The sequence below is a fragment of the Aspergillus japonicus genome, assembly GCF_003184785.1.
Source record: "Aspergillus japonicus CBS 114.51 unplaced genomic scaffold BO86scaffold_19, whole genome shotgun sequence".
Classification (NCBI taxonomy): Eukaryota; Fungi; Ascomycota; class Eurotiomycetes; order Eurotiales; family Aspergillaceae; genus Aspergillus; species Aspergillus japonicus.
In genome coordinates, this window is record NW_020291656.1 from 322,196 (window position 1) to 346,366 (window position 24,171).

The following is a 24,171-nucleotide window of genomic DNA, read 5'->3' on the forward strand; positions in this document are numbered from 1 at the left end:
TTGGTTTGAGCTAGCTTAGGTCACTATCTCAAATTGATGCCATTCATCCACGTCGTGGGTTGTTGATGTTGATAAAGCATGATCGAACCGGCGGCTTGGGCCGGAAGGGAAAAACATCCGGCTGATCCCATTCCCATAGCCCGTTTCCTGGGGTTGGCGGTTGACACGGACCGTTGAGGAGTGCCATTAGGTGCTCACAACCTCTTTATTTGATACAAAACAGATTTTCTTTTCACATGTGCAGCCGTGCAGGTGACTTATCAACATTATGATCCCAGACTACCCTGGATTCGAGCTCCCTCTTATCCTGACCTGAATTTGGGGCCGCCCCGCGGAGCGAACTACTTACTACTAGTAGCTTCTTGGTGGGCACCGCCCACTGGGACCCTGACCGACTTGCCCGGCCGGACTTCAGCTGCGCCGGTGCTCACTGAACCACAATTTATCTCCCGATGCCAAATCGCAGTTGATCAATATGCAGAACGCCAGGAATGGGCCAGGGAACAAACAGAAGCCCCGCAGAGATGTTTTGGCTTCACTCAGAATGGCCTCCATGGAGGAGATCTCCAGGGCGGCCCTTCCAGCAGGTATGTTCCATAAGCTGCGGCTTGGGCCAGAATCTAAGGAAGTTTGCTTGGGATTCTAATGTTGACCGATCGCGATCCAGAGATCATGTCGTCCATCCTTGATTATCTCTCCCCTGTCGACCTCATCCGAGTCGCTCGGTCATCGAAACTCTTGCGCGAAATGGCATACGATGACACTAGATGGGTGCAGAAGCTGAAACAAATTGGGTGCTGGGATGAGTTGGAGGCTCGCAAACATGTCGAAGACACCTTTGGAACCATAGCCGACATGAAAACCATCGAGCACAAAGAGGCGGTGGATCTCCAAGAAGCAGTTGATGCGACTCAGCGCAAACCTGACCACGCCTTGGGTTCGCTCGCGGATGGCTTCGACCAAATTCAACTGTCTACCCCTGCTGCTACCAATGTCCAAGATAGTTCGGAGGACGATCCCGTCTTGGGCGTGTTGAGACAGGTCAAATCAGTGCGCGGAGAAGCTCGTCAAGAGTATGGAAAGATACACGCGGCGCTGGCACCGTATTACAATGACATCGTGACCTCAGGAGCTTCGGCCGACAGTCTGCTGTTTCGAGACTACAGCAATCCGCAACACCAGGCACAAATACTCTCTCAGTTGCAGGCGTTCTCCAACAGTGATTGTACGGATGGTTGGCATGAACGAACCCAACAGCTGCAGTCAGCTGTGTCGGCCTTCGAAACAAACGCGGTCAAAGAGTTTCGACACGGCTACGAGACTGAAGACATCGAAAATAGAATGCGGGAATATGCCCACGTGCTATATACGTTGAACGGTGGTGGCGCAGCAATCGAGCTCTTCATCCACCACAACCACCTGGTTACGCTCAAATCGGATTTTGGAAGTGTGACCGACTGTATCGACACTTTAGCAGGAAGTGTTAAGTTGGAACATACCCAGGCTTTCTTTACCCGGATGAGTGTCGCCTACAACGAGGAGGTCTCGATTATCAACCGTGCTTTCCCCCCGCAATTACAGGTCGGCACGCCATTTATCGAAAAAGTTGGACAAGATGTACTATTCCCGTACTTGACAGCCATCTTTGACGAATTACATCGCACGAATATTGAGTCTTACCTCACAGCAGTATCGGGAACATTCGCACAATGTCTCAATCTATCGGATACACTGCTGCCCATTCAAAACTCACCCGATACATTCGACGAGTTCTTGCAGCACGTTATTGCGAAAACATACGAACCTCACTTGGATTTGTATTTTGCAGAAGAATTAGACCATTTCCGGAAAAAGTCTGAAGCAGCAGTGGGGGAATGGGATCGGCAACTCTCAGAGCAGGCTGCATCAACCGAGCTGTTTCTGATGTCCAACGTCAACCGACAGGCTGACAAACGGGATTTTCTGACCTCGTTCAAAAAAGTGATTATGGCGCCTGTTAATATCCTCCCCAGCTTTTCAGGGAGCAAGACAGCAGAAACCAAGTCGAAGCCAGATCCCTCTCCTGATGATGCGTCATCCTTGAAGAGCCCAAACCGATTTTCCACGATCGGTTCACCTGCCACACCTCCAGTGACGGAAGCACCGACCACAGAACTTGCAGCAAAGGCTGCAGTAATGAAATCCAAGCTAGAAGGAATTCGATCTCTGTTCAGTATTGAGATCGCCCTAAGCCTTGTGCACGCTGCGAAATCCAGCCTAGAACGAGCTGCGCAGTTTGTCAACGTGGGAGGCGAATATGGAAGTGCAGCCAAACAGCAGTGCGAGGCCATTTTTGTAACTTTAGTGCGCATTCTTGGGCACCGCCATCTGATCGGCGGCTTTGACAAGGCTGTTAGCCATTTATCCAATTATCGGCCCCGCGAACAGGGAGAACGGGATCAGTCCGGGGTTGAACCGTTGGTGACTTTTCTGGAGTTGGTCAATGTTGGCGATCTTATCTTGCAGATGATCGATGTTTTCTACGAGCAGGAGCTTGTTGGCGCTAAGTTAACTGACCGGAACGACTTCCTCGACCCGGCCGTAAAGGAAAAGAAGAAGTTCGAGCAGAACCTCGATGAGCGGGTGGCTGCTGGACTGAACAAAGGCATTGACGTGCTCATGGAGGAAGTGGATTATATCCTCGCGACACGACAGTTAGCGACAGACTTCAACCCCAGTGTTTCCCAGGACCCGTATCGGAAGACGATGGACGTGAGCATCACTGAGGCGGCGGCTGCCGTAGTAGATGTGGTATCCTCGCATACCCAGATGCTTGTGGGCAGCACAGACAAGAGCATGCTGGATGTCTTCAATCAGGAGGTTGGACTGCGCCTTTTTGCCGCCTTGTGCAAGCACCTCAAGCGACAGCGGATCAGCATCGAGGGATCTTTGAAGCTTATCAGGTAAGCGCTCTCCCCTGTTTCAACTACATGATTGAACCCAGCTAACCACCTCTCAAGCGACATGACCCACTATTTCAAATTCATTCAAGGATTCAAGAACCAGGACCTCCTGATCTATTTCAAGGCGTTACGGGAGTTGTCACAGATTTACCTGATTGACTCGTCCGATGCCAAAGAGTTAGCCACGATCATTGCTGATGCGGATCGGTTCTATGGGATCTGGCGGGTGGAGGAAGTGTACGAATTCGCCGAGCGACGAGCAGACTGGCTGCTGGTCAAGCGGGATGTGGAACGAGCCATGTATGGCATCGGATGTAGTATTATGTGAACCATGAAAATACCATGTATATAGAGAGCCATGAATACCCCTTGAGAGAACTTGGAGCGCAGTTCGAGACGTAATTTGGGTCGCCAGGTAGCATCCGGGACGGTCCGAAGGGTCGATCCTATATTCTAGATCTACACTTAGTCATAGACCCTGCTTCTTCGAGGCGCCGTTGCATCATGCAGTCATAATGTATCGGAATATCCAAAGAGTCTCTCCATTTCAGGATGTCTTGGTGGTCTGGCAGATCCTGCTTTTGTACCGAAAACATTGAGCAAACGGACAATTGGTGGATTGACATCTGGACCTGCATCCTCTCACCCCGGTTCTACCTATTCTTCCTTCCTTTCTCTCTTTCTCTCAGTGCTGCCCTTTCCCCATCCCATAGTAACGACCTAACGATACCACCATGACAGTTACCTGAATGATAACTGACCACCAAGATGCCCACCAACAACCTACTACCATCGACAACAACATCAGCCACCACCACCACCACCCTCTTCCTCCGCTGGCTCTCCATCACCATCCTCCTCCTCGCAACCCTAAGCGCCGCTGAAGCCGCCCTCGCCCCCCAGCAAACGACGACCATCATCGTCGTCACGGTGACAGCCACCACCGTCGCAACGCCCACCGTCCCCCACCCAGCCTCGTACACCTCACTCGACCTCTTCGAGAACACCATCCTCAGCGTCACCAACACCTACCGCCAAGCCCACAACGCCAGCAACCTCATCTGGAACAAGAGCCTCGCCGAATACGCGAAGAAATGGGCCGAAGGGTGTAAATGGGCGCATTCGGTAGGTCATGTGCTATTGCTTCCACAGCGCTTCTCCCCTCCCCCCCCCCCCCTCCCAAGCATCTACGCAACTTGTTGACGAAAGGGTGAAAGCACGGCCCTCACGGCGAGAACCTCGCCTTCGGGTTCCTGAACGCGACGGCCGCGGTGGCCGCGTGGGGCGACGAGGGCCTGCGCTACAACTTCCGGGACCCGACGGGATTCACCGAGGAGACGGGCCACTTCACGCAGCTGGTGTGGCGGGCGACGACGGAGGTGGGCTGCGCGGCCGTGGACTGCGGGGTGGATGTGAACGACGGGAAGAGCTCGCAGGGGACGAAGAATGGGGACAACAAGGCTAAGGACGGTGGTGGGAGCAGCGAGGGGATCAATGGCATCCAGCGGCCGCAGGGCTGGTACGTGGTGTGCGAGTATGCGCCCCCCGGGAACGTGCTGGGCGGCAATGAGAAACTGGGCGACAAGGCGTTCTTTCGCATCAATGTGCAGGCGGCGAGTACGTATGCCGGGCCGTGGCAGACCGCCGGGAATAATGATAATGGGGGGAGTAGGACTTCGGTGGCGTCGGGGACGTCGGGGGCTGCGCCTGCTGCTGGTGCGACTTTGGGGGGCAAGGGTTGGGCGTGGGTTGGGTATGGGCTGGTTGTTCTGGGGTCTGGGGGATTGGGTCAGTGGGTGTTGGATTGTCTGGATGTTTAGTCTATAGTTTGATAGTTCTGGTGCAGGTCCGAAAGGAAGCACGTAATCAATCACTTAATCATAGTTGCAAGAACTGCTTTGGGTTTCATCATTGTCTGTCATCTCTCATACTACCGAACGTCACGCATATCATTTAGTCTCCCCCACACGCTTGGGGGTAAAGTGAAATATGCAATACAGATCTATTCGCTTTTTTTTTTCTTTGGGGTTCGATGTTCCAGCAAAAAGTCTGCTCCCCACTGCTTTTGGAATCTGGAACCGAGCCAAGGGGCGTATCATGGAAGGAAGCTCACAGGAGGAAAATGTGAAGACTTCAAAGAGAGAGGGAGAGGTAGAGGGAGGAAAAAATAGAGGAGGATATCGACAGACAAGATGCAGGAATGGAGAAAAGAGAAAAAATGGGAAATGGGATGGAAATGGAACACATTAAATACGGCAAAAAAGGAACCCCAATCAACCGATGATCTCCTCGCTCTCCTCGATGATCTCCTCGACAATCTCCTCGACGACGGTGTCGCCCTGTTCGTTGGAGACCGCGGAGGCATCCTTGGCCAGCTTGGGAGTATCGACCTCCTCGGAAAGGCCGTAGGCCTCGCGCTCTTCGGCCAAGAGCTCCTTCTCCCGACGCATCCAGGCAACCCACTCGTTGAGAACGCGCTTGCGCGTCTCCACCACCGCGGTGTTGGCAATGTCGACAGCGTACTTGTCCTCCTCGTCGAACTCCTTGGAGTATTCGCGCAGGTTCTTGCGCACCTGCTTCTGCTCCTCCTTGCTGAGAAGAGTGGGGGGGCGAGGGCGCCAGACGAACTGCTTGAACTTTTCGGTCGGGTTCTCGGAGAGGGTCTGACCAGCGAAAGTGTGGATGTTCCAGCCGTTTTCCATCTACAGGTACAGGTTAGCAATGGTGTCTCAGCGAGTAGGAAGGCTTTAAAATTCAAATATGAACGTACCGAGTGGGTCCACACACTAGCACTGGTGACAACGTAACGACCGGTGGGATCCCAGTCAATGTCCGTAACACCGTAGTGCTCGACCGTCTTCATCAGCTGCAGATTGGCGGCCAAATCCTTCTCACCCTCGGGCTTCTCACCCTCGAAATCCATATCCCAGAAGTCGATGTCGAAGCTCGATTGAGAGTGAACCGTGGCAACGACAACGAAGCGACCCTTGGGCGACCAGTAGATGGCATTGCTCGTCTTCTTCTCAATGGTGCGCACAAGCTTGAAGTTACCGGCCGAAACACCCTTCTTCTCGGGGGCGAAGAAGGAAACTGCCGTCTTGGGGGGAGCGCCAGCACCGCCGGCAGCCTCACCGTTCGTGATCAGGACGAAACGTCCTCCATTCGGCTCCCAGGCGAAGTTGATCACGGTATCCTTGAGACTGTCAACAACCTCGACCGGAACACCCTTCTCGCGGATGCGGAAAATCTCCAGGTTGGTGGCCATGGATTTCTTGGACTTGGAGTGACGATCCACCTTCACACAGACGTAGGTACCTTGTGATTGCCAGTGCAGCTTGACATCGGAGACGTTGAAAAGGTTACGGGTACGAACGATTTCTTTCGAGGGAACGCTCATCAGGGCGACACGAGCGGGGTTGCTGCCAATTTCGGGAGTCCAGAAGCAGAGCAGCTGTTCGTATTGCTTCACGCCTTCGCGGTTAACGGTGGCGGGGGACCATTCGAAGTCCATAACACCATCGATCTTGACGGAGGTCTTGCCCAGCAAGTTCATCCGGGGAAGTTCGTAGATGGAGATCGACTGGGATTGCTGCATTCTCGCAACGTACTTCTCATCAGCAGACCACTTGAAAGCGGGCCACTGAACCTTCTTCTTGGGCTGGGCATCACCCTCGGCACCAGGGCCAGCGGCGAGATCGTTGGAAACGAACGAACGCAGGGGCTTTCCGGTAACGATATCCCAGATGATGATGTTCTTTCCTTCTTCCTCGTAGGTCAAAACAGGGTGACCCTCCTCAACCTGAATGGGGCGCGCGGACCAGGTGGTGAGGTAGTTTTCGCCGGGCGAGAACTCAACCAACTGCACAAACGGGTGAGGGAACTGCTTTTGCTTCGAGAAAGCCGGGCCACCCCAGAGTTGAATACCCTGAGGGTGGACGGAGGCGAGGTAGGTACCCTTGGGGGACCACTGGACGAACAGCTGCGTCCAGTGGGCACGATCGACAACATTCTCGGGCGGGTGGTTCTTGTTGTTCCAGAAAACGCCGACCTTGTCGCCACGGTAGAGGGCGAACTGGTCGCGAGCATTGGGGTCGGCGAGCCACGAGCGGAGGTGCTCCTTCTCCTTGAAGGGTTCGATAGTGGGGGGCTTGTATTCCTCGTCGACACGTCCTTCACGACCGTAGCGGTCAATATCCATCAGTTTGTTGACAGCGAGAGTGTGCTTCTTGTCGAGGGGGACACCGTGCAGGGCCTTCACGGCAGCGACGGCTTGTTCGGGAGTCTCATATTCGACGAAGGCGAAACTGCGACCCAACGTTAATTCTTGCCTGCAGTTCCAGTCCGAGTTCCTAGTACATACCCTTCGGACATGTTCTTGTCGTTGATGGGCATGAAAACAGCATCTTCGGAGGTGTTGCCGGCGGTGGTGAGCTTCCTCAACAAGAACTTAATGAGCTTCTGCCTGCTCTCCTCGGGCACGATCGGAAGCCCATCGATGACAACGAATGTATCCAAACCCTCATCAAGTTTCACTTCGAATTGTTCCTTCAGGTCTGCGAGACCAAAACCCGATCGCGGTCAGTGACGAGGGGCACGGGGAATAGGCCAGGCCAGGACAAAGGACGCGAGTCGGGGTCGCACTCACCGGAGAAGTCAATCTCCTCCTCCTCCTCTTCGTGGAGGTCCTGCTCGGAGAGGGTGTCGAAACTGGGCGCCATATTTGCACTCACAGCGGACGGCGATAAAGAGGGGGGAGGGGAACGGGGTGGAGAGCGTTGATACGGAGGAGGAAAGATCCTGTTCTGGATTTTCTGCTGGTCGACCCCGTTTTGGCTGATTTTAGGGCAAAAAGAGCAAATCCCAAACCGCAAGCGCTTCTGTGTGCGAAGGAGCTGAGTCAGCGGTAGATCAGGTGACCGTTAATCACCTGATAATCCGGTGTGGCTGGGCGGGAACTGGAAAGGAAAGGAGAAGGAGTGGGGGAAGTCGGGGACTAGTGCTGGGCACGTGATCTGGCTTAACTAAGCCGAGTCCCCCCAGCTTCTCGACCGGCTGATGATGATTGTCACTCTAACCGACCCGACCTGTACATCGGCTTGGCCTAGCGGACATCATAACAATCGCGATCCCACGTATCGTCCCCCTCCCCGCCTCGTCTTCCGTCTTGTTCGTGTGGGTGAGAGCTGTTGGTAGTCCTGGACCGGCCATCTTCCAGTCATTATCTCTTTTCCTCGTTGTTCATCACCCAATCCCTCGTCTTGCATTGCATCCTCCGGGGATTTCTCTATCGTCCTCCCTCTTATGCCCCGCCGGTCCTAAGCGCCAGCGCTACGCCCAGATCTAGACGCTCCCTCCTCCCAGAGCACCACCACCCGCGCCCTAGACCCTGCCATTTGCTGCCCTATTAGCCTCCATTCAGCTTCTGGCCAGCAATTGGCATCTTTTCGAGTCTCCGTCCACATTTGCTTTGGAATTAACGCGGATAGCGAAGCCACTGGAACAAAATGTCGCGTAAGTTCGGAGTCTGATGTTCCCGGGTCATGCAGCAGTGCCGAGATCGCTCTCAACTGACATCACCTTATTTTTGCGCCAGTCTCCCCAGAAGCTCGTCTTCAGTTCACTCCGATCATTGATTCGATCTTAGCAAAAAGCGACCTGAATACCATTTCCGAGAAGCGCATTCGCAAAGGCCTTCAGGAAGAGATCGGATATGACCTTACCCCGCAAAAGGTCAGCTCCCCGGACTTGGACTCTCCTCGCGACACCCTGCTTTTATACTGCCGGCGTCAGCGTATCATACTGCTAACCTCGTTCTTGTATTCAGGCTGCCGTCAAGCAGCTTATCATGGAGCGTTTCGACATCTTCGCGGCAAAAGGGGGCATTGTAGCTGCACCCGAGCCGGCTGTGACTGCTGTCCCAACTACCAATGGCCATGGTCCTAGCCATGGCTCCGACACTCCTCCTGCGGAACCATCGTCTCCTGCACAGTCCTCAATCTCCCACAAACGCCAAGCGGATAGTGAGGATAATTCGGACCTTTCGAGCAAGACGCCCCCAGCAAAGAAGAAAAAGCCGGATAATGACATTGATGCGGATGCCCTGTACGCTGCAAAGCTACAGGCCGAGGAGAATATGCGCGCTCGTCAAACCCGTGGGGGCAATGCGCGCAGAGCTCCTCCCGTGAAGAAGAAGACGACCAAGGCGAAGACATCTAAGAAAGTCAAGGCGGAAGATGATTCTGACGTTGAGTCGGGTTCAGAATCGGGGAAGAAAGTCAACCGGTCAGGCGGTTTTCATGTGAGCTTCAGATTACTCTTTCAAGTCTGATATATTCGCTAACACTACCTCAGAAACCACTCACTCTTTCACCAGCGCTTTCCGCCCTGTTGGGTGGCGAGGTTACTGTATGTTTACCCCTTGTCTGTTATGTTTTTTTTCTCATCCTCTGGCGTTGTTGCTGACTAGACCACAGCTCTCTCGTCCGCAGACAGTCAAGCGACTCTGGCAGTATATTCACGAGCATGATCTCCAAGACCCTAGTGATAGGCGACAGATCTGCTGCGACGACGCCATGCGGGCAGTCTTCAAACAAGACCGTATACATATGTTTACCATGACCAAAATCCTGAGTCAAAACTTATATAGCCCCGACGAATGACCTGTTGCCGTTGATCGAGAATTACGGTGACCAGTTGCCTTCAGGACAGGGCAGCCTGCGGCGAATATCTTGCTGCACTTTACGACTATCTTATTTCCACTCATTGCACCGCATAAGGAGACCCGGCGCTACATTGCTTTGTTTATTATTTATTCTCTCATTGCCCTCTCATAGTGTCTCATCCCTGGCTTTTCCCATTCTCTTGGTTTTATTTACTGATATTGTCATTGGCGAGATGCTTGCCTCATGTTTCCTTTTGTTGATTTGATAGTTTCTCTCCAGCGGGAGTTGGTGCTGCCTTTGAACTAGGCGCGATGGATAATTCTATTTAGAGATCATATATGATTCTGATGGTGGGCTCGTATAGCCTGTTGCCTTACAGCGTAGGCATTAGTCAAAAATGCCAGAAATCCATCTGAGTGTGCATCAGCAATTGAATTGCCTCCCCCCTCACATTGAAGGATAGTAGGCCATGGGGCTTTTTGGGGGGAATATGAACATGAAACACAACCTCGACTCGGCTTTCTTTTAATGTTGTTGATGAGTTATCATGAGTCGAGATGAGTCATCCCATGAACTGGGCGAATTTGCATCGTCAATCCCAGTGAATTAAGGAGGAAAAGGGGGGAAGGAGGGGGATGTCATCGATGATGCTTATTTGCTCACTAAGCATGCCGCAAACCCGACTTTTTTGCCCGCCGCCGCTTGCACTGGAAAGCTGGTCATTAGCAGCAACCCCTCCGTCGCAATAAACGCTTGGTCGCAAAGGCTCCAGGGAGCCAGAGCTCTTCTTGTCACTCAGAGTTCCTGCTAAACTCTGATCTCTTCAACTGGCTTCGCCAATTTCATTCACTAGTTCTCCACTACCTCCCGATGTCTGAGACTCAACCTGCCCAGGCCCCCTCCGGACCGCAAGGCTCAAACCGAGGCGGCCGTCGGCGCGGACGAGGGGGAGGATTCGGAGCTGCTCGCCAACCTGGACAGGCGGAAGCCTCGCAACAACCAAACGACGGCCCAGGAAAAGTATCAAGATCTAGAGGTCATGGACCCCGCCGCGGCGGCGGCGGCGGTGGGGGAGGTCGCGACAAACAGAAGTCCGCCGCGAACACGATTGATGCCAAATCCACAACCACAACCACACCTGAGAGTAAAGGGAAGCAGCCGGTCGCAGAGGATTCCGACGACGCGGACGATGGGGAGCTTTGCTTCATCTGTGCGTCAAAGGTTGAGCATACTTCCGTCTCACCTTGCAACCACCGGACCTGTCATATCTGCGCGTTGCGGTTGAGAGCATTGTATAAGAACAAAGCTTGTGCACACTGTCGGGTATGTGCTTCTGCTTTGCCCCCATGCCGTTATTTGGCCATGCGCTAATGATTGGGTGCTGCGGCAGACGGAATCCAGCTTTGTGATCTTCACAGATGACCATGCCAAGCGCTTCGAGGACTTCACAGAAGCAGATTTCTCCCAGAAGGATGACAACCTTGGAATCAAGTATGAGAGTGGCGAGATCTTCGAGGACACTGTTTTATTACTGCGGTACAATTGTCCCGAACGGAGCTGTGATGTCGCCTGTTTGGGATGGCCTGACCTGCATCGCCATGTTAAGACCAAGCATGGCAGAGTGATGTGGTGAGTACCTTAGCTCTCGAGTGAGCATTTGTGCATTGACTTACAAACGTTTCCACCTCTAGTGATCTTTGCACACGAAACAAGAAGGTTTTTACCCACGAGCATGAGCTCTTCACTAATCAGGAATTGCGCCGGCACGAGAGACATGGAGACGATGTTCCTGGTGCGATTGACCAAAGTGGATTCAAAGGACATCCAGAGTGTGGTTTCTGTCGGCAGCGTTTCTACGGCGATGACGAACTTTACGCTCACTGTCGTGACCGTCATGAGCGGTGCCACATCTGCGATCGACAATCAAGCAACCGTCAACAACAGTACTACATTGACTACAACGCGCTGGAGGACCACTTCCAAAAAGATCATTTTCTCTGCTTAGACCAGGAGTGCTTGGAGAAGAAGTTCGTGGTCTTCGAGTCTCAGATGGATCTTAAAGCCCACCAGCTAGAAAACCATCCCAACGGACTCTCGAAGGATGCAAGACGCGACGCCCGTACGGTCGACCTCTCCACATTTGACTACAGAGCTCCGTACCAGCCTCAACGACAACGCCGTGGTGCAGGTCGCGGACGCGATCCCAACTCAGAGCCTCTGCCTGTCTCGAGCGCACAGCCCCTGAGACGAGACGAGATTGCCTATCAACGACAGATGGCCATTCAAAGTGCACAATCTGTTTCCACCCGGAGTTTCGGCGGCCAGCTCACACGCAGCGACACTCAGCCTGTGCGCGCCCCCGCTCGATCTGCGGCTGCCACGCCTGTGCAGACGCCTCCGGCCGCATCCACTCCCGTTGCTGAGATGAACGATCTCAGTCTGAACGCAGATGCGGGCCCCGTTTCCCCTCAGGAACAAGCACGCCGCCTGCGCCATGCTGCCGTCGTAGAGCGCGCGTCGAATCTGCTCGGTAATGATAAGAACAAACTCAACGAATTCCGCAGCAGAGTTTCCAGCTACCGCACTTCCTCCATCTCGGCCACCGAGCTAATCGACGCCTTTTTCTCCCTCTTTGACACCTCCAGCACGGAGCTCGGTAAATTGATCAAAGAGCTCGCTGAGATTTACGAGGACGACAGCCAGCGCAATGCATTGCTGAAGTCCTGGAATGACTGGCGTGCGATCAACGAAGACTATCCTGCCCTTCCCGGCCCTGGCGGTACGATCCCCGGCATGTCGCCAGGAACCGTCAACGGCAGCGGCGTGGGAGGAAAGCGTGTTCTGCGTCTCAAATCCTCCACTGCTCAGTCCTCCCGATCCGCCGTTGGCAGGAGTGGTGCCATGCCCTCCGCATCCTCTTCGACCAGTGCTTTCCCTCCCCTTTCCTCTGCGACTGCTCGCTCCGCTCCGCGATCCACGCCAGCTTCATCCACACCGTGGGCGAGCTCATCAGCAGCACCCACTTCCGGTTCCGCCGCCCCCTCACCCTCCATCACCCCCCGCACCTACTCCACTCGCTCCGCCGCTCCCGCCACCTCCCGGCCGGCCCAGACAAACAGTGCCGACGCCTTCCCTGCTCTCCCTGCAGCTCAAAAACCCAACGTCCTCATGGCAGGTCTCACACGCGGCACCGTCCGCTGGGATAACCGCGCACCGCAGGTGAACGCCTGGAGCTCCTCGTCCCGGAACGACTCCGGTGCCAACTCCACTGCGGAGGACGAGGACTTCCCCGCCGTCGGAGGCAAAAAGGGCAAAGGCAAAAAGGGCAAACAGACCTTGTTTCATTTCGGTTAAATGAGGGAGGGAATTTCCGTCTTTCTCCGAAATTTGATACAACAAGCAGTATCAATCTACATAGACGATTTACACCCACGAGCTCTGTGATCCCCTCCTCTTCTGAAGAAGTCTTTTGTCATGTTTGAGCCTGTTTTTAAGCGTGTTTGTTTCACTCAGAGTTGGCTCGGGGACTTGTTTAAGAATACAATAAAAGTAGAGGTTTCATGTTGTATATTGTTTTCCGGATACAATTACCCATACTGCTCTGCTTGAAAAAGTAGGACGATCAAGACTGGAGGCCAAAGAGACTGACTGTCCTTCTGTTTGCGAAAAGCTGTCTGTCTATAGTGGCCCTATTGTTGCGAGTGAATGACGAGCCAGACCTTGTTAGGCGACTAGAAAGCTCGATGTGATACTACCAGGCGCCGGACGAGAAGTAGACAGTTCTCGAATCCGCCCTGAAAGGGCAGTGGCTCGATGCCTGGAGACTACTAGGAGATGCTACCGGCTACTATTCGTATATGTTACTATTTCCCTCGCCCTGGACATACTTCATCCTATATTAGACTGGACAGCAAGTGCGGTAGGTCTACAATGCTAATATCTACATGTTAAGAATAACATCACTTGCGATATAAGTATGCCGGGAGGGCCAAAGGGAACGCATCATTCCGACCAGCTCAGGCTGTCCTCGGGCGCTTCTGGATCCATCGGTGGTTCGGGACTCTCACCTTTATCATCCTCGCTGTCGTCATCTTCAGGATCATCAGTATCGTCGTCTTCAGTATCATTGGTATAATCGTCTTCAGCATCGTCTTCAGCGTCGTCTTCCGCGCCATCATCATCACCACCACTCTCCGCCGTCTCCCCGTTAATCGCTGCCATGCGCAGGAGAAACTCATCCTGGAGACCCTTCAGCCACCGCCAAAGAGCCTTATTACCCAGTGCCCCATCACGCGCCAACAGCAACTGCTCCCTGAGCGAAAGGATCAGATTGCGTTTGCGTGTGACGGCCAATGCGCTGGTCTTCGCGTACCGACGCCGGGCCATCCGGTCCAAGTTCTCAGCGACCTCCTGCGCCGTTTCGAGGACTCCCGGCGGGAAGTCGACCAGCTTGGCCAGGGCCAGGCCGTAGAAGCGGGTGGTATCGGGCCCTTCGGCGACCTTGTAGAGCATGGTCATCTTGGACGCGTCGGGGCTGATCTTGGCGGCCAGGTGGAGGCTGGCGACGCCGTTGCGCTGGCCCATGATCACCGCCAGATCGCGGAAGTGCGTCACGAACCAGACCAGGGCGTGGCTCTCGACCAGCGCCTCGGCGATGGCGATGGCGATGGCCAGGCCGTCGGCGGTGCTGGTGCCGCGGCCGAGCTCGTCGACGGTCACCATGCTCGGCTGCTCGGGCTGGACGTTCCGCAGGATGCACGCCATCTCGCGCATCTCGGCGGCAAAGGTGGAGACATTGGCCTCGATGTCGTCCGCCGTGGAGACCCGCGCGAACAGCTGGCGGATGACCGGGAACGAGGCATACTCCGCGGGCACGAAGCAGCCGATCTGCGCCATGACGGTCATCAGGGCGATGGAGCGGATGTAGGTCGATTTGCCGCTCATATTGCAGCCCGTGATGACGTTGAACCGCGTCTGCGGCGTGGCGTAGACGTCGTTCGGGATGAATTTCTTCGCGTGGATCTTCTCGCGGATGGGGTGGCGGCCGGCTTTGATGGCGAGCACGTTGGTGATCTCCGGGCGAATGTACTCGTGGCTCGTGGCTAGCTGTGCGAAGGAGGCTAGCATGTCAAGGATGGCAATGGCTTCGCTGATCTTGAACAAACTCGATATCTCGGAGCAGATGCTCGTGATCAGATCTTGTACTGTCTTGTCGCTCATGTTGATCACTTCGTTGTGTGCGTCTCGGATCTTGTGGTTCAGTTTGACGAGATCGAGCGTCTGGCATTCGATGCGGTTCTTCTTGCGGTAAACATTGATGAAGACCTCGGGTAGGGTATGAGTCTCTGTCGTAGGGATGCTGATGTAGTATTGGCGGGCTCTGTCATACTTCAGATCGAGCGCAAGGCCATGGCATTCTACAGGCGTTAGAGAGATTACCTGATGCGAGATAACTTGGGGGGTGGCACTTGCCCGCTAACGCTGTGACCAACTCTGTAGCATCTGTATTGGCCTCTTTATAAGCCTGTCTTGCGACATCAAGCAAGCTATTTACCCCGGCCTGGGACCCGGATTGGAGATCGAAGTGGTCAGCTCAGACACTGGAGCACGGGAAAGGACCGTTACCCTGACGCAGTATATCCTCTGGTTCCTGAGGTCGAGTGGCTTTGTCTGATAGGCGACTTCTTCATTTAGAGTTTCGTCGATCAGCTGCTCCAGTGCTTGATGACCTTCCGGTGCGCATAACTGGAGACTATGATTAGCCTGATCTTTCATGGAGCCGACTAGGGTCTACCTCTCTGATGTTCAGGAGCAGATTGCTCTGAGCCGGGGCAAGTGCCTTGTATATCGACTTGACGGACGAGACATATGTCTTCACCATGATGACATTGTTTACGGATTGCTCGACGTATCCGATTGCTCGTTTGGTGGGGACAAGGATAAGCTAGGCGGTTATTTCTTGCATGTAAGATCGACTCGAACTCCACTCACTGAAGTCAAAGCCTTGTCAACGTCAAGGTAACCCTTGAGGGCTTTTCCCGCGGCTATGTCAGCACAAAGAGAATTTGAGCAGCCAATGACTAACCCTGTCTAATTGAAACAAACATATCCTCTTTCGTGGTCAAGTCCTCGACTGCGTCGTAGCGGGTCAGTAGCTGCGATTCATCGGTAGAAGGCTGCAGAATGTTAGCTCTGAGCAGCCGCATGCCCATGGGAGTCAGTGTCTCGTTGAGTAGCCCAAAAAGACTCTCCTTTGACCTTGCAGCCTGTAAGTTCTGAGTGAGCTCCAGGGATACAATAGTAGACAAGTCAATCGACATTGAACCCTGAGATGGCTCGTATTTGATTCGCAGAGAATGGCAGGTGAAAGCCTTGTTGAGTTCTACTTCGACGTATTTCAGAACCTGTCAAAGGTTAATGGCTGTCTCGCTCATTCTCGACACTTCTGTAAGCGCATACGGCAGCAAAACAGCAAGAAGCAAAATAGTTCCCCTCGAGGACCATCTTGATCGGTTCGACATCTTCTGCGAAAGCCAGCCTCTCCACGTATTCGTGGCCTGTTGTTTCAGACCAGAACTTCCGATCCACTGGGGTGAACGTTGTGTCTGAGATGTTCTCCTTCAGTATGTAGGCGAGCTTGGATTCCTGGGCGCTGTTCATTAGGAGAATCTCCGTTGGCTCATACACGCCGATCTTCGTGACGGTCTTGACATAGGTCTGGTTGTCGCAAATCTGACATAGCACCGCCTCTGCAGTAGACAGATTGACGAAGGCCAAGCCAACCGTTGCAGAGACACCGCGAGACTCGCTGACAGCACAGACAATGTCTTGAGATGCGACGCTCGTCGCCGATGTTGTCGGTCGTGTTGCTGTTCGAGGCCGTGAACTACTTGCTCGGGTGAGGGCGACGAAGGAATCTGAAGCTCCCACCGAGGAAGCCATAGTGGTTGCCAGAAGAGGTATGCAGTCTTTACGCGGAAGTCTTGAAATATAAGTCTATGCAGTGCAGTAGGTGAACTCGCCCGATTGCCCGATTCAGATGCCGCCGCTTCTATAAGGGCTACACGTGATCCGGCGCACCCCTGTTAGTGATGTTGTCCGCAGACTCGATTTACCCAATAGAGCCAGGTAGTCGAGGGATTTGGAATTGGAAGATTTTAGTCCATTGGTTGGTTGGCCTACAAATTCGCCTCATGTATTCGATGGGTGTATCATTTGGGAATTGCAATTGCAAGTGTTTGTGCAGCCTGGAGGCAACGTCTAGAATCCCAATTTCCACCGCTAAGCTAGCATCTCCCGGAGGCCTCACGGTCAGACTACGAAGTATGGCTGCTATCCATACTTCTCGAGGATCTACCATGCCACCTCTAAGTCCACCTACACTAACAGAATCCTTCGCTAATGACGATACCGTTCTCTGTCCACATGGGACAGGTTTTGACCTCCAGAAGACAGTCGCGAGATCGACTCAGTACTCAAATTGCGGGCGGCGGGGCTTGGGGTATTGAAGATTCGCATCATAGTGGTTGTCAAATCAAGGTAGAGGGTTCCTGGCCATGAAGATTGTGCATGTTCCGAAGAACCTTAGCGACTGTTGCATCCAGCTCCGGTTTTCGAAGAATCGTGGGCTGTCTTTTGGATAGGCGAAGAACATAAACAGGGATTAATATCTTGCAATCATGAGCAGTTTCATAGAGATACTTGGATGAAGGAAGGCATTTAAATGCAAGCAACTGGAAGGGATCCGTGATGCTCTAATGTCCGAAAGCGGGTTAGTGTCGATCTTCCCCCACCGCAGCGATAAGTCCGGACGGGATTCTTTATCGATTTTTTTTCGAAAGGCTAGAAGACCTTCACACAACAAACCCCCCCCAATCACTCTCACAATGGCGACTCTTCTGCCTCCTCCTACCAAGCGTCAGAAGACGGAGATTGCCGAAAAGGCCCGTCTTCAGCAAGAGATCGAGAGCATCCCGGAGAACCTGGGCAGTGTCCGAGTGCAGTTTTTCGACCAAGCGACAGGAGCGCCAACCGGGCCAGCAGTGTCCGTCCCCGTGGCCGATGCCAACATAAAGAACTTGGAGACGCTTCTCAACACCTTACAAGGCAATGTAGGTACGCGACACATGCAAAGACGGTGACCTCATACCAGAGATACTAACTCCGCTCCCCCGCAAAAAAACACAGGAAGATGATGAGCGGGTGCCATACCGGTTTACCTACCAGTCGGACGATAAGGACAATCAGACGATCGACATCCTAGCACATCTGTACCACTCCCTGCTCAAGCCCGGCCTCAAGACGACCGAAGATACCGTTCACCTCTACTACACGCCGCAGGCGGTTTTCCGAGTCAAGGCGGTCTCGCGATGCTCTGCTTCCATCGCCGGACACGGTGAAGCGATTCTGGCCACATCCTTCTCCCCCGTCAACTCGTCCACCATGGTCACCGGCAGCGGTGACTCGACGGCCCGCATCTGGGACTGCGACACCGGAACCCCCCTGCATACCTTGAAGGGTCACACGAGCTGGGTGCTGGCGGTCAGCTACTCCCCCAACGGCGCGATGATCGCGACCGGAAGCATGGACAACACAGTGCGGGTGTGGGACGCGAAGAAGGGCACAGCGCTCGGGGCCCCGTTGAAGGGCCATGCGAAGTGGATCACCAGCCTGGCGTGGGAGCCCTACCACCTACAGCAGCCGGGGCGGCCGCGCCTGGCGTCCGCCTCCAAGGACTCGACGGTCCGCGTCTGGGACGTCGTCAGCAAGCGCATCGACATGGTCCTCACCGGCCACAAGGGCTCGGTCACCTGCGTCAAGTGGGGCGGCACGGGCAAGATCTACACGGCCTCCCACGACAAGACGGTCAAGGTGTGGAACGCGGAGAACGGCACCCTGATCCAGACCCTGTCCGCCCACGCTCACCGCGTGAACCACCTGGCGCTGTCCACGGACTTCGTTCTCCGGACCGCCTACCACGACCACACGGGCCAGGTCCCGCAAGCCGACACCGAGAAGGTCGCCGCCGCGAAGCAGCGGTACCAGCACGCCGCCACCATCAACAACAAGATCGTCGAGAAGCTCGTCTCGGCCAGCGACGACTTCACCATGTATCTCTGGGAGCCGGAGAACTCCAGCAAGCCCGTTGCGCGCCTGCTCGGCCACCAGAAGGAGGTTAACCACGTCACATTCTCGCCGGATATGGCATACATCGCCTCGGCGGGCTTCGACAACCACGTCAAGCTCTGGAATGCCCGGGACGGAAAGTGAGTGCACCCTTGAGTTCCGCGTCTCATTCAGACTTCGACACTAACCAATGCTCCCCCACAGGTTCATCACGACCCTCCGCGGCCACGTCGGAGCCGTCTACCAATGCTGCTTCTCCGCCGACTCCCGCATGCTCGTCTCCTCGTCGAAAGACACCACCCTGAAGGTGTGGAACGTCCGCACGGGTAAGCTCTCTGAGGATCTGCCGGGACACAAGGATGAAGTGTTCGCGGTGGATTGGAGTCCCGACGGACAGAAGGTGGGCAGTGGTGGCAAGGACAAGGCCGTACGGATATGGCGCAACTAATGTCGCGGGAGAAAAAAAAAGCTCTTTGTTTTCTTGTCGGTTTGTCGTGATGAACAACGTATATAGAACCAGATACCCTGTTTTTACCCTGGACAGTATGTGCTACGTGCTTGCCGCTACTTTCGTTTGGTCGTAAGATGAACAATTAATTGGGGCAATGGATAAGCTGACCCTGCGTACCCTCTCTCCACACTTGACCCATGCTCGACTGCGAATCCGTGAGGACTCTAGTTGAGCACCTACTTCACTAACTCAAGGCCGCAGTGGAAGCACCCCCTACCCAGGAAGCTGATCGTGATAGTCTAGAAACTATCAACTGGAGGAGCGTTCGAATTGGCGGTCAGTAGTCAGTAGTCAAGGCGACTGCAATAGTATCATCTGCTGCTCTGAGACATGGCTGATCCTAGCCAGCCTCGGGGGTTCTACCCCACGTGCTCGCTCTTGTTGCACGCATGGCGCGGGTTCAGTGTGTCAACCTTAAACCACCTGAGATGTACTGTACAGTACATACAGTATATCACCCTACCTATCTGGGTACGTCCGGATAACCGCGGGCGCTGTTCTTGCCGATGCTGTCCAATTCCGAGTAACCCGGTGTTCCAATCTGGCAAAGGACCAAAGACGGAGTCCTGGACACCCAAGGAATCAATTGGAGCAGCGATACAGTCGAGAGCCAAGCGTAGTAGGGAGTGCGATTTGCTATTTTCCACCAGCCGGTGAAGTACACTCCGGAACTCGAATCTTCAAGAGACAAGCCAAACAGGTCGTTGCGTGCGGTGCGTTTCACTATGAGCCTGTGAAGAAGCGAAGAGGCGCAGAGAGAAGTACAGTACATATAAGTTATGAGAATGGGATGCGGTGGTGGATGTGCACCACGAGGCTCACCCACCAGTGTCAGATTGATGGCCCATATGACCCCGCCCTTTGCCTTTGGCATAGACATAAACATACTAGAAGACCAGGCTGCTGACGATGAAGGATTGATCCAGTTTAGACATTCGACGGACTGTCTTCTACCCACGTTATACACGGGTGGGGGGGGGACACGCAGGTAAAAGGAAAAAAAAAAAAAGAAGAGCACTATTCGCACAGAGGGCAGAAACACAGACTCGGAAGCATTGGGGGTAAAATTAATAAGGCAAAGAAAAAAAAATTGAGGAAAGCGAATAAGGTACTGGAAGAGATATAGAGCAAAGAAGAAAAACCAGAAGACTAATGGAACAGAAAAAAAAAATAATAATAAGCCCGCGACACCGGTCCCGATACCAATACACCCAATCCGTTTGATGAAAACAAACCCCTTCCCCAACCCCCCGAACCAGTCCCTTTAGAGAAACACCGCATTCCCAGGAACCCAGGTCATATTACCAGAACCCATAAAACGTTGCGCCAGAGGAGGTATTAGGCAAACAGCAAACAGAAGCAAATCAAGGAAAGGCCAATCTCACAGACCAGACAGCGCATCATCGGCTTTCTAGTCGTAGTCGTCTCCGCCGTCATCGTTGTCACTGTGCCGCCCGCGCGATCCCTTCACGCCGTCCTTTCGGATCGGGATTTTGATGCCTTGGAGCGCGAAGCATTTGCTGAGAGATGTGCTTTCGATGACGCCAGGGAACTTCTTGGCGGAGTATACATGGAAGGGTTCGGAGAATACCGATGCCAGTACGGGCGCCGACCCGTGGTTGATCACCGACACGCCGTTGGGAGATTCTCCGGATTGAGTGCCCACGTTGATAAAGCTCATTTTCAGGCTGCGGGGGAACAGTCAGCTAAGCAGTAGCATGGCAGGGGGTTACTGTTGAAAGCACGTACCGGAAGGAACCCTCTGTCCGTACACTGAGATCCTGCAGAATGAACCAGACACCAATCTTGTTCTCCGGATCCGTCAGCCGGAATGCGCTGGCGCTCAAACTGCCGATGAGATTTCGCGTGAACATGCCAGCACCTGGAGCGGCGGTAACAGGCTGCGCTGGGGAGATGTTGGCGGGTGGCATGTGACCCCCGGCGTAGTAGGGGTAGTAAGGTTGGGCTTGCGGATTCGCTCCATAGGGGTTTTGGTATTGAAGTTGCGGGTTTCCGGCGTAGTAGTTATTCATGTGCGGGTAACCGACAGGCTGACCATAGGCATTTTGCGCGTACGGAGGGTACGAGGGTGAGACGTTCTGCAACGGGGGTGGGTATGAGGAGGACATGGCGGTAGATATCGACGGAGATGTAGCCGAGTGCTTCACCAGGTTGACTTCGCTCGTTCCCTCGGCATTCCACAGATCGACCATGAGTACATAAAAGGACGTATCGATCTCACTGGTTCCATTTGATCAGTGTGCTGTCGCATGACCATCGGCGACCGGGGACGTCGACTTACTTGATATCGATTTCCTTTTCTGTTTGAGCATCCCGGACAATTAGACGGATGCATGGAGGAGGCGTAATGGGTCGTCGATCCTGAAGATGGTCAGCAATGGTAAAGGGGATTTGACAAGAACGCAGCGACTGGCTCTGGGTTCAGAACTTCTGTCACGTGCGGAATTCTCTTCATGTCAAACCCAAGACTCAGATCCATGCGACTTCGAATCTCTTCAAAAGAGCGCTAGCAATCCGAAGCAGCCAATTGCAGACAAGAGCTGAGATTCAATGCGTTCGCGACTCAACGTCCCCGAGCTTCACGAACCATCCGAGCCATGCAGGTATGGCGATAACCCAATCGGACTCCATGCCTCTGCCTAGCGATTGCCTTGCCAACGGAACTACATCCGGACCAATATCCGAGTCGCATGGATCCAATGTCTCCGGTCTTTCCCACGCCTAAAGAGGAATTCGAGCACAATGCGACAAACGGAAAACTCAGATCCATGCGCCAGCCCGAGAGAGCTTGCGGGTATCGACAAGACTGACCTTGTCACCAAAGCCGCACATGCGGGCGCGAATCGGCTGCTGTACCACTTGTAGAGACCAAATGCGACCCTCGTGCACGGTGGAGAGCGGAGCGAGATGGGCTGCGGAGGTCATGGCGGGGGGCACTGGGCCGGCGGACCCAGGCGTGGGGTAGGAAGAAGAGGGCGGAATTCGATCCATGGCGAGCGGTGGCGGAGGAATACGATCCATGAAGTGAGACAGGAGGGGGAAAAGTGAGCTCGTGGCTTGTCTTGAATAGCGCGGGTTCAGCCAAGCGGAGGAGGGTGAAGCTGAAAAAGGCGGGGTTGCATACGAGCGCGGTGCGCGTGGTGAGGAAACTGGCTGACGATGAGGGGGGAAATGTAAGAAGAGACTAAAAGAAAAAGCAAAGAAGGAGGCAGATTGGAGAGGGAGTAAGAAGAGGGAATAAAAAAAAGGCTAAAGGTAGTTAATTTTGGAGTAGCGGGGAGAGAAAAGAGAAAGTCAGGAAGAGAAGAGAAGAGAGAGCAGAGAGCAGTCAGTCAGTGGGCAGTGTGGGCGGAGTCACGGGCAGCTTTTTTGGAGTTCCAGATCTGTACGGAGTATGAGCTCATTTCTTTTGCTCTCTTTGCTTCATGCCCGTCATTCCTTTTCGTTTTTTCTCTTCAGAAACACAGCTGATTGGGATGTGATACTAGATAGTTTAGCAAGTTGCTAATCAATTCAGAATTTGATACTTGACTGATGGAAAGAATAAGGTATTTGCTTGTGATCCATACGTCGGGGCTCCTGAGGATCCCACGGGTCTGTGGGCGTCAGGCTTCAGCTTCTGTTGGTTAGGGGCATCCCGGGTTACGGAGCTGTAATATTGCTAGAACACCCACGGACTGCCCGCTAACGTTTTAGCTGGGTATTTTGGGGATGAACTGGGCGTGGAGGGTACCCGAGAGATACCAGAGGAATACCAGAAGAATACCGGTGCAGCGTGAGGTTTAGAGGGTTGACTGGGCCAGCAAAGTTACACTCTGTTACCAAATCCCTCCCCGCGACCTCACTATTCTGTACCCGGCTGAAACCGCTCGCTGCACGCCCAGACCCGAGATGTTACTAGCGCCAGAACCGATAGGTTTTAGTCGCGTCACGGATCAGGAGGCGATCAGCACTCAAGCCGGCGCAGGAACCTGGACCCAGACAGTCGGGTTCGGCCTCTTGCCCAGTCCGGAGCTTTGCTTGCCGTGTGCATCCTACTGGGGGATGCTGTTAATCGCTCATCGCCTAGAACCCTAATTTCATGCATAGTGTACTCCGTACAATACAGTACTTCCTCAGTTCACATCCTTCACTGTTGATCCACTACTTATTTTATTTCTTTGAGTATTCCCTATCCCCGTAGTCTTTTGTTTTTGGCATGCTGCAGCATATTGCTGTGTGCGCCCGGGGCGCTGTCACTCCGGTCTGTCCGTGTACAGTAATGTCACTGCTGCTGCACACTGCCAGTAAGTCGTCGGTGGTTGTCAGAATGTAACACCGGAAGAGGGGGAAGGCATTCGACAAATGAGATTTTTAATTAACCGACTGCGGCAATTCCCCGGGCCCGACTATACCTTATCAGGCATACAGTGGGCCCGACGTCCACTCTAGCAGCCAATCTCATTCCCGTATGCCCTCCTGCAGGCATTTTCGTTCCTCTGCGTTGGGTCGATAGAAGCCGACGCCCGACGCAGAACTGACCTCTCCTCCACCCATTCGAGATGGCTGCAGTCGATTCATGTCGGTGATAAGGCCGTTCACGGTGTCGAAATCAGCGACTGGGCTTGGTCTTGCTGCCGGCCTGAGCCAATGGGGCGTTTTAATAATAGTGCCTTTGCCGATTCGGGACGCTTGCGTGCATGATGCTATATCGTCTTATCTCTATCGAGGCAGTACCTCGAGTGGCCGTGTCTTCGACTCCTTCGCCAATGCCGTCTATGCAATATCTTACATCGGTTTGATCAATGTTTCAATCCGGGATTTTTGGGGACAGAAGTAGAATACTCTTTTGTACAGAACAGCTAAGCAATTCTTCACGTTTCTTACGAGCCTGTGATGCGCATAAATCTAGCTCATTGTTGGTGTAAAC

The 24,171-nt window shown here is 53.8% G+C and overlaps 8 protein-coding genes across 8 annotated transcripts; 5 read left to right on the top strand and 3 right to left on the bottom strand.

Moving 5' to 3' along the window:
* Nucleotides 1-475: 475 nt before the first annotated feature.
* On the top strand, nt 476-3,270 carry BO86DRAFT_311351 (exocyst complex component Sec10 family protein; the record flags this gene model as incomplete). The annotated part of the gene is made up of 3 exons (XM_025667905.1): nt 476-587; nt 668-2,942; nt 3,000-3,270. 3 exons carry the CDS (start codon nt 476-478, stop codon nt 3,268-3,270), a joined length of 2,658 nt encoding a protein of 885 aa, XP_025528481.1.
* Nucleotides 3,271-3,464: 194 nt separating this feature from the next.
* On the top strand, nt 3,465-4,762 carry BO86DRAFT_409339 (putative extracellular SCP domain protein Pry1; the record flags this gene model as incomplete). The annotated part of the gene is made up of 2 exons (XM_025674406.1): nt 3,465-4,067; nt 4,160-4,762. The coding sequence occupies exons 1-2, from the start codon at nt 3,711-3,713 to the stop codon at nt 4,760-4,762; spliced, it is 960 nt and encodes a 319-aa protein (XP_025528482.1). The 5' UTR covers nt 3,465-3,710.
* A 66-nt stretch (nt 4,763-4,828) lies between these two features.
* Nucleotides 4,829-7,775, bottom strand: EifCb (translation initiation factor eIF3 core subunit b). The gene is made up of 3 exons (XM_025671939.1): nt 7,303-7,775; nt 5,713-7,246; nt 4,829-5,644 (listed from the first exon to the last, which is right to left on the bottom strand). The coding sequence occupies exons 1-3, from the start codon at nt 7,332-7,334 to the stop codon at nt 5,216-5,218; spliced, it is 1,995 nt and encodes a 664-aa protein (XP_025528483.1). The 5' UTR covers nt 7,335-7,775; the 3' UTR covers nt 4,829-5,215.
* Nucleotides 7,776-8,022: 247 nt separating this feature from the next.
* On the top strand, nt 8,023-9,974 carry BO86DRAFT_388757 (SWIB/MDM2 domain protein). The gene is made up of 5 exons (XM_025671940.1): nt 8,023-8,453; nt 8,536-8,672; nt 8,767-9,240; nt 9,294-9,347; nt 9,416-9,974. The coding sequence occupies exons 1-5, from the start codon at nt 8,447-8,449 to the stop codon at nt 9,599-9,601; spliced, it is 858 nt and encodes a 285-aa protein (XP_025528484.1). The 5' UTR covers nt 8,023-8,446; the 3' UTR covers nt 9,602-9,974.
* Nucleotides 9,975-10,307: 333 nt separating this feature from the next.
* BO86DRAFT_337566 (E3 ubiquitin-protein ligase HEL2) lies at nt 10,308-13,154 on the top strand. Its single transcript, XM_025668959.1, has 3 exons — nt 10,308-10,927; nt 10,995-11,233; nt 11,296-13,154. Exons 1-3 carry the CDS (start codon nt 10,475-10,477, stop codon nt 12,956-12,958), a joined length of 2,355 nt encoding a protein of 784 aa, XP_025528485.1. The 5' UTR covers nt 10,308-10,474; the 3' UTR covers nt 12,959-13,154.
* Nucleotides 13,155-13,606: 452 nt separating this feature from the next.
* On the bottom strand, nt 13,607-16,546 carry BO86DRAFT_360987 (MutS family protein MSH4; the record flags this gene model as incomplete). Its single annotated transcript, XM_025669836.1, has 7 exons — nt 13,607-15,043; nt 15,093-15,164; nt 15,230-15,349; nt 15,399-15,548; nt 15,596-15,636; nt 15,690-16,008; nt 16,064-16,546. The coding sequence occupies 7 exons, from the start codon at nt 16,544-16,546 to the stop codon at nt 13,607-13,609; spliced, it is 2,622 nt and encodes an 873-aa protein (XP_025528486.1).
* Nucleotides 16,547-17,450: 904 nt separating this feature from the next.
* BO86DRAFT_388759 (WD repeat protein) lies at nt 17,451-19,265 on the top strand. Its single transcript, XM_025671941.1, has 3 exons — nt 17,451-17,715; nt 17,792-18,870; nt 18,935-19,265. The coding sequence occupies exons 1-3, from the start codon at nt 17,491-17,493 to the stop codon at nt 19,176-19,178; spliced, it is 1,548 nt and encodes a 515-aa protein (XP_025528487.1). The 5' UTR covers nt 17,451-17,490; the 3' UTR covers nt 19,179-19,265.
* A 951-nt stretch (nt 19,266-20,216) lies between these two features.
* Nucleotides 20,217-22,722, bottom strand: BO86DRAFT_337572 (velvet factor family protein). The gene is made up of 4 exons (XM_025668960.1): nt 22,074-22,722; nt 21,544-21,623; nt 20,991-21,482; nt 20,217-20,929 (listed from the first exon to the last, which is right to left on the bottom strand). The coding sequence occupies exons 1-4, from the start codon at nt 22,281-22,283 to the stop codon at nt 20,653-20,655; spliced, it is 1,059 nt and encodes a 352-aa protein (XP_025528488.1). The 5' UTR covers nt 22,284-22,722; the 3' UTR covers nt 20,217-20,652.
* Nucleotides 22,723-24,171: the final 1,449 nt, after the last annotated feature.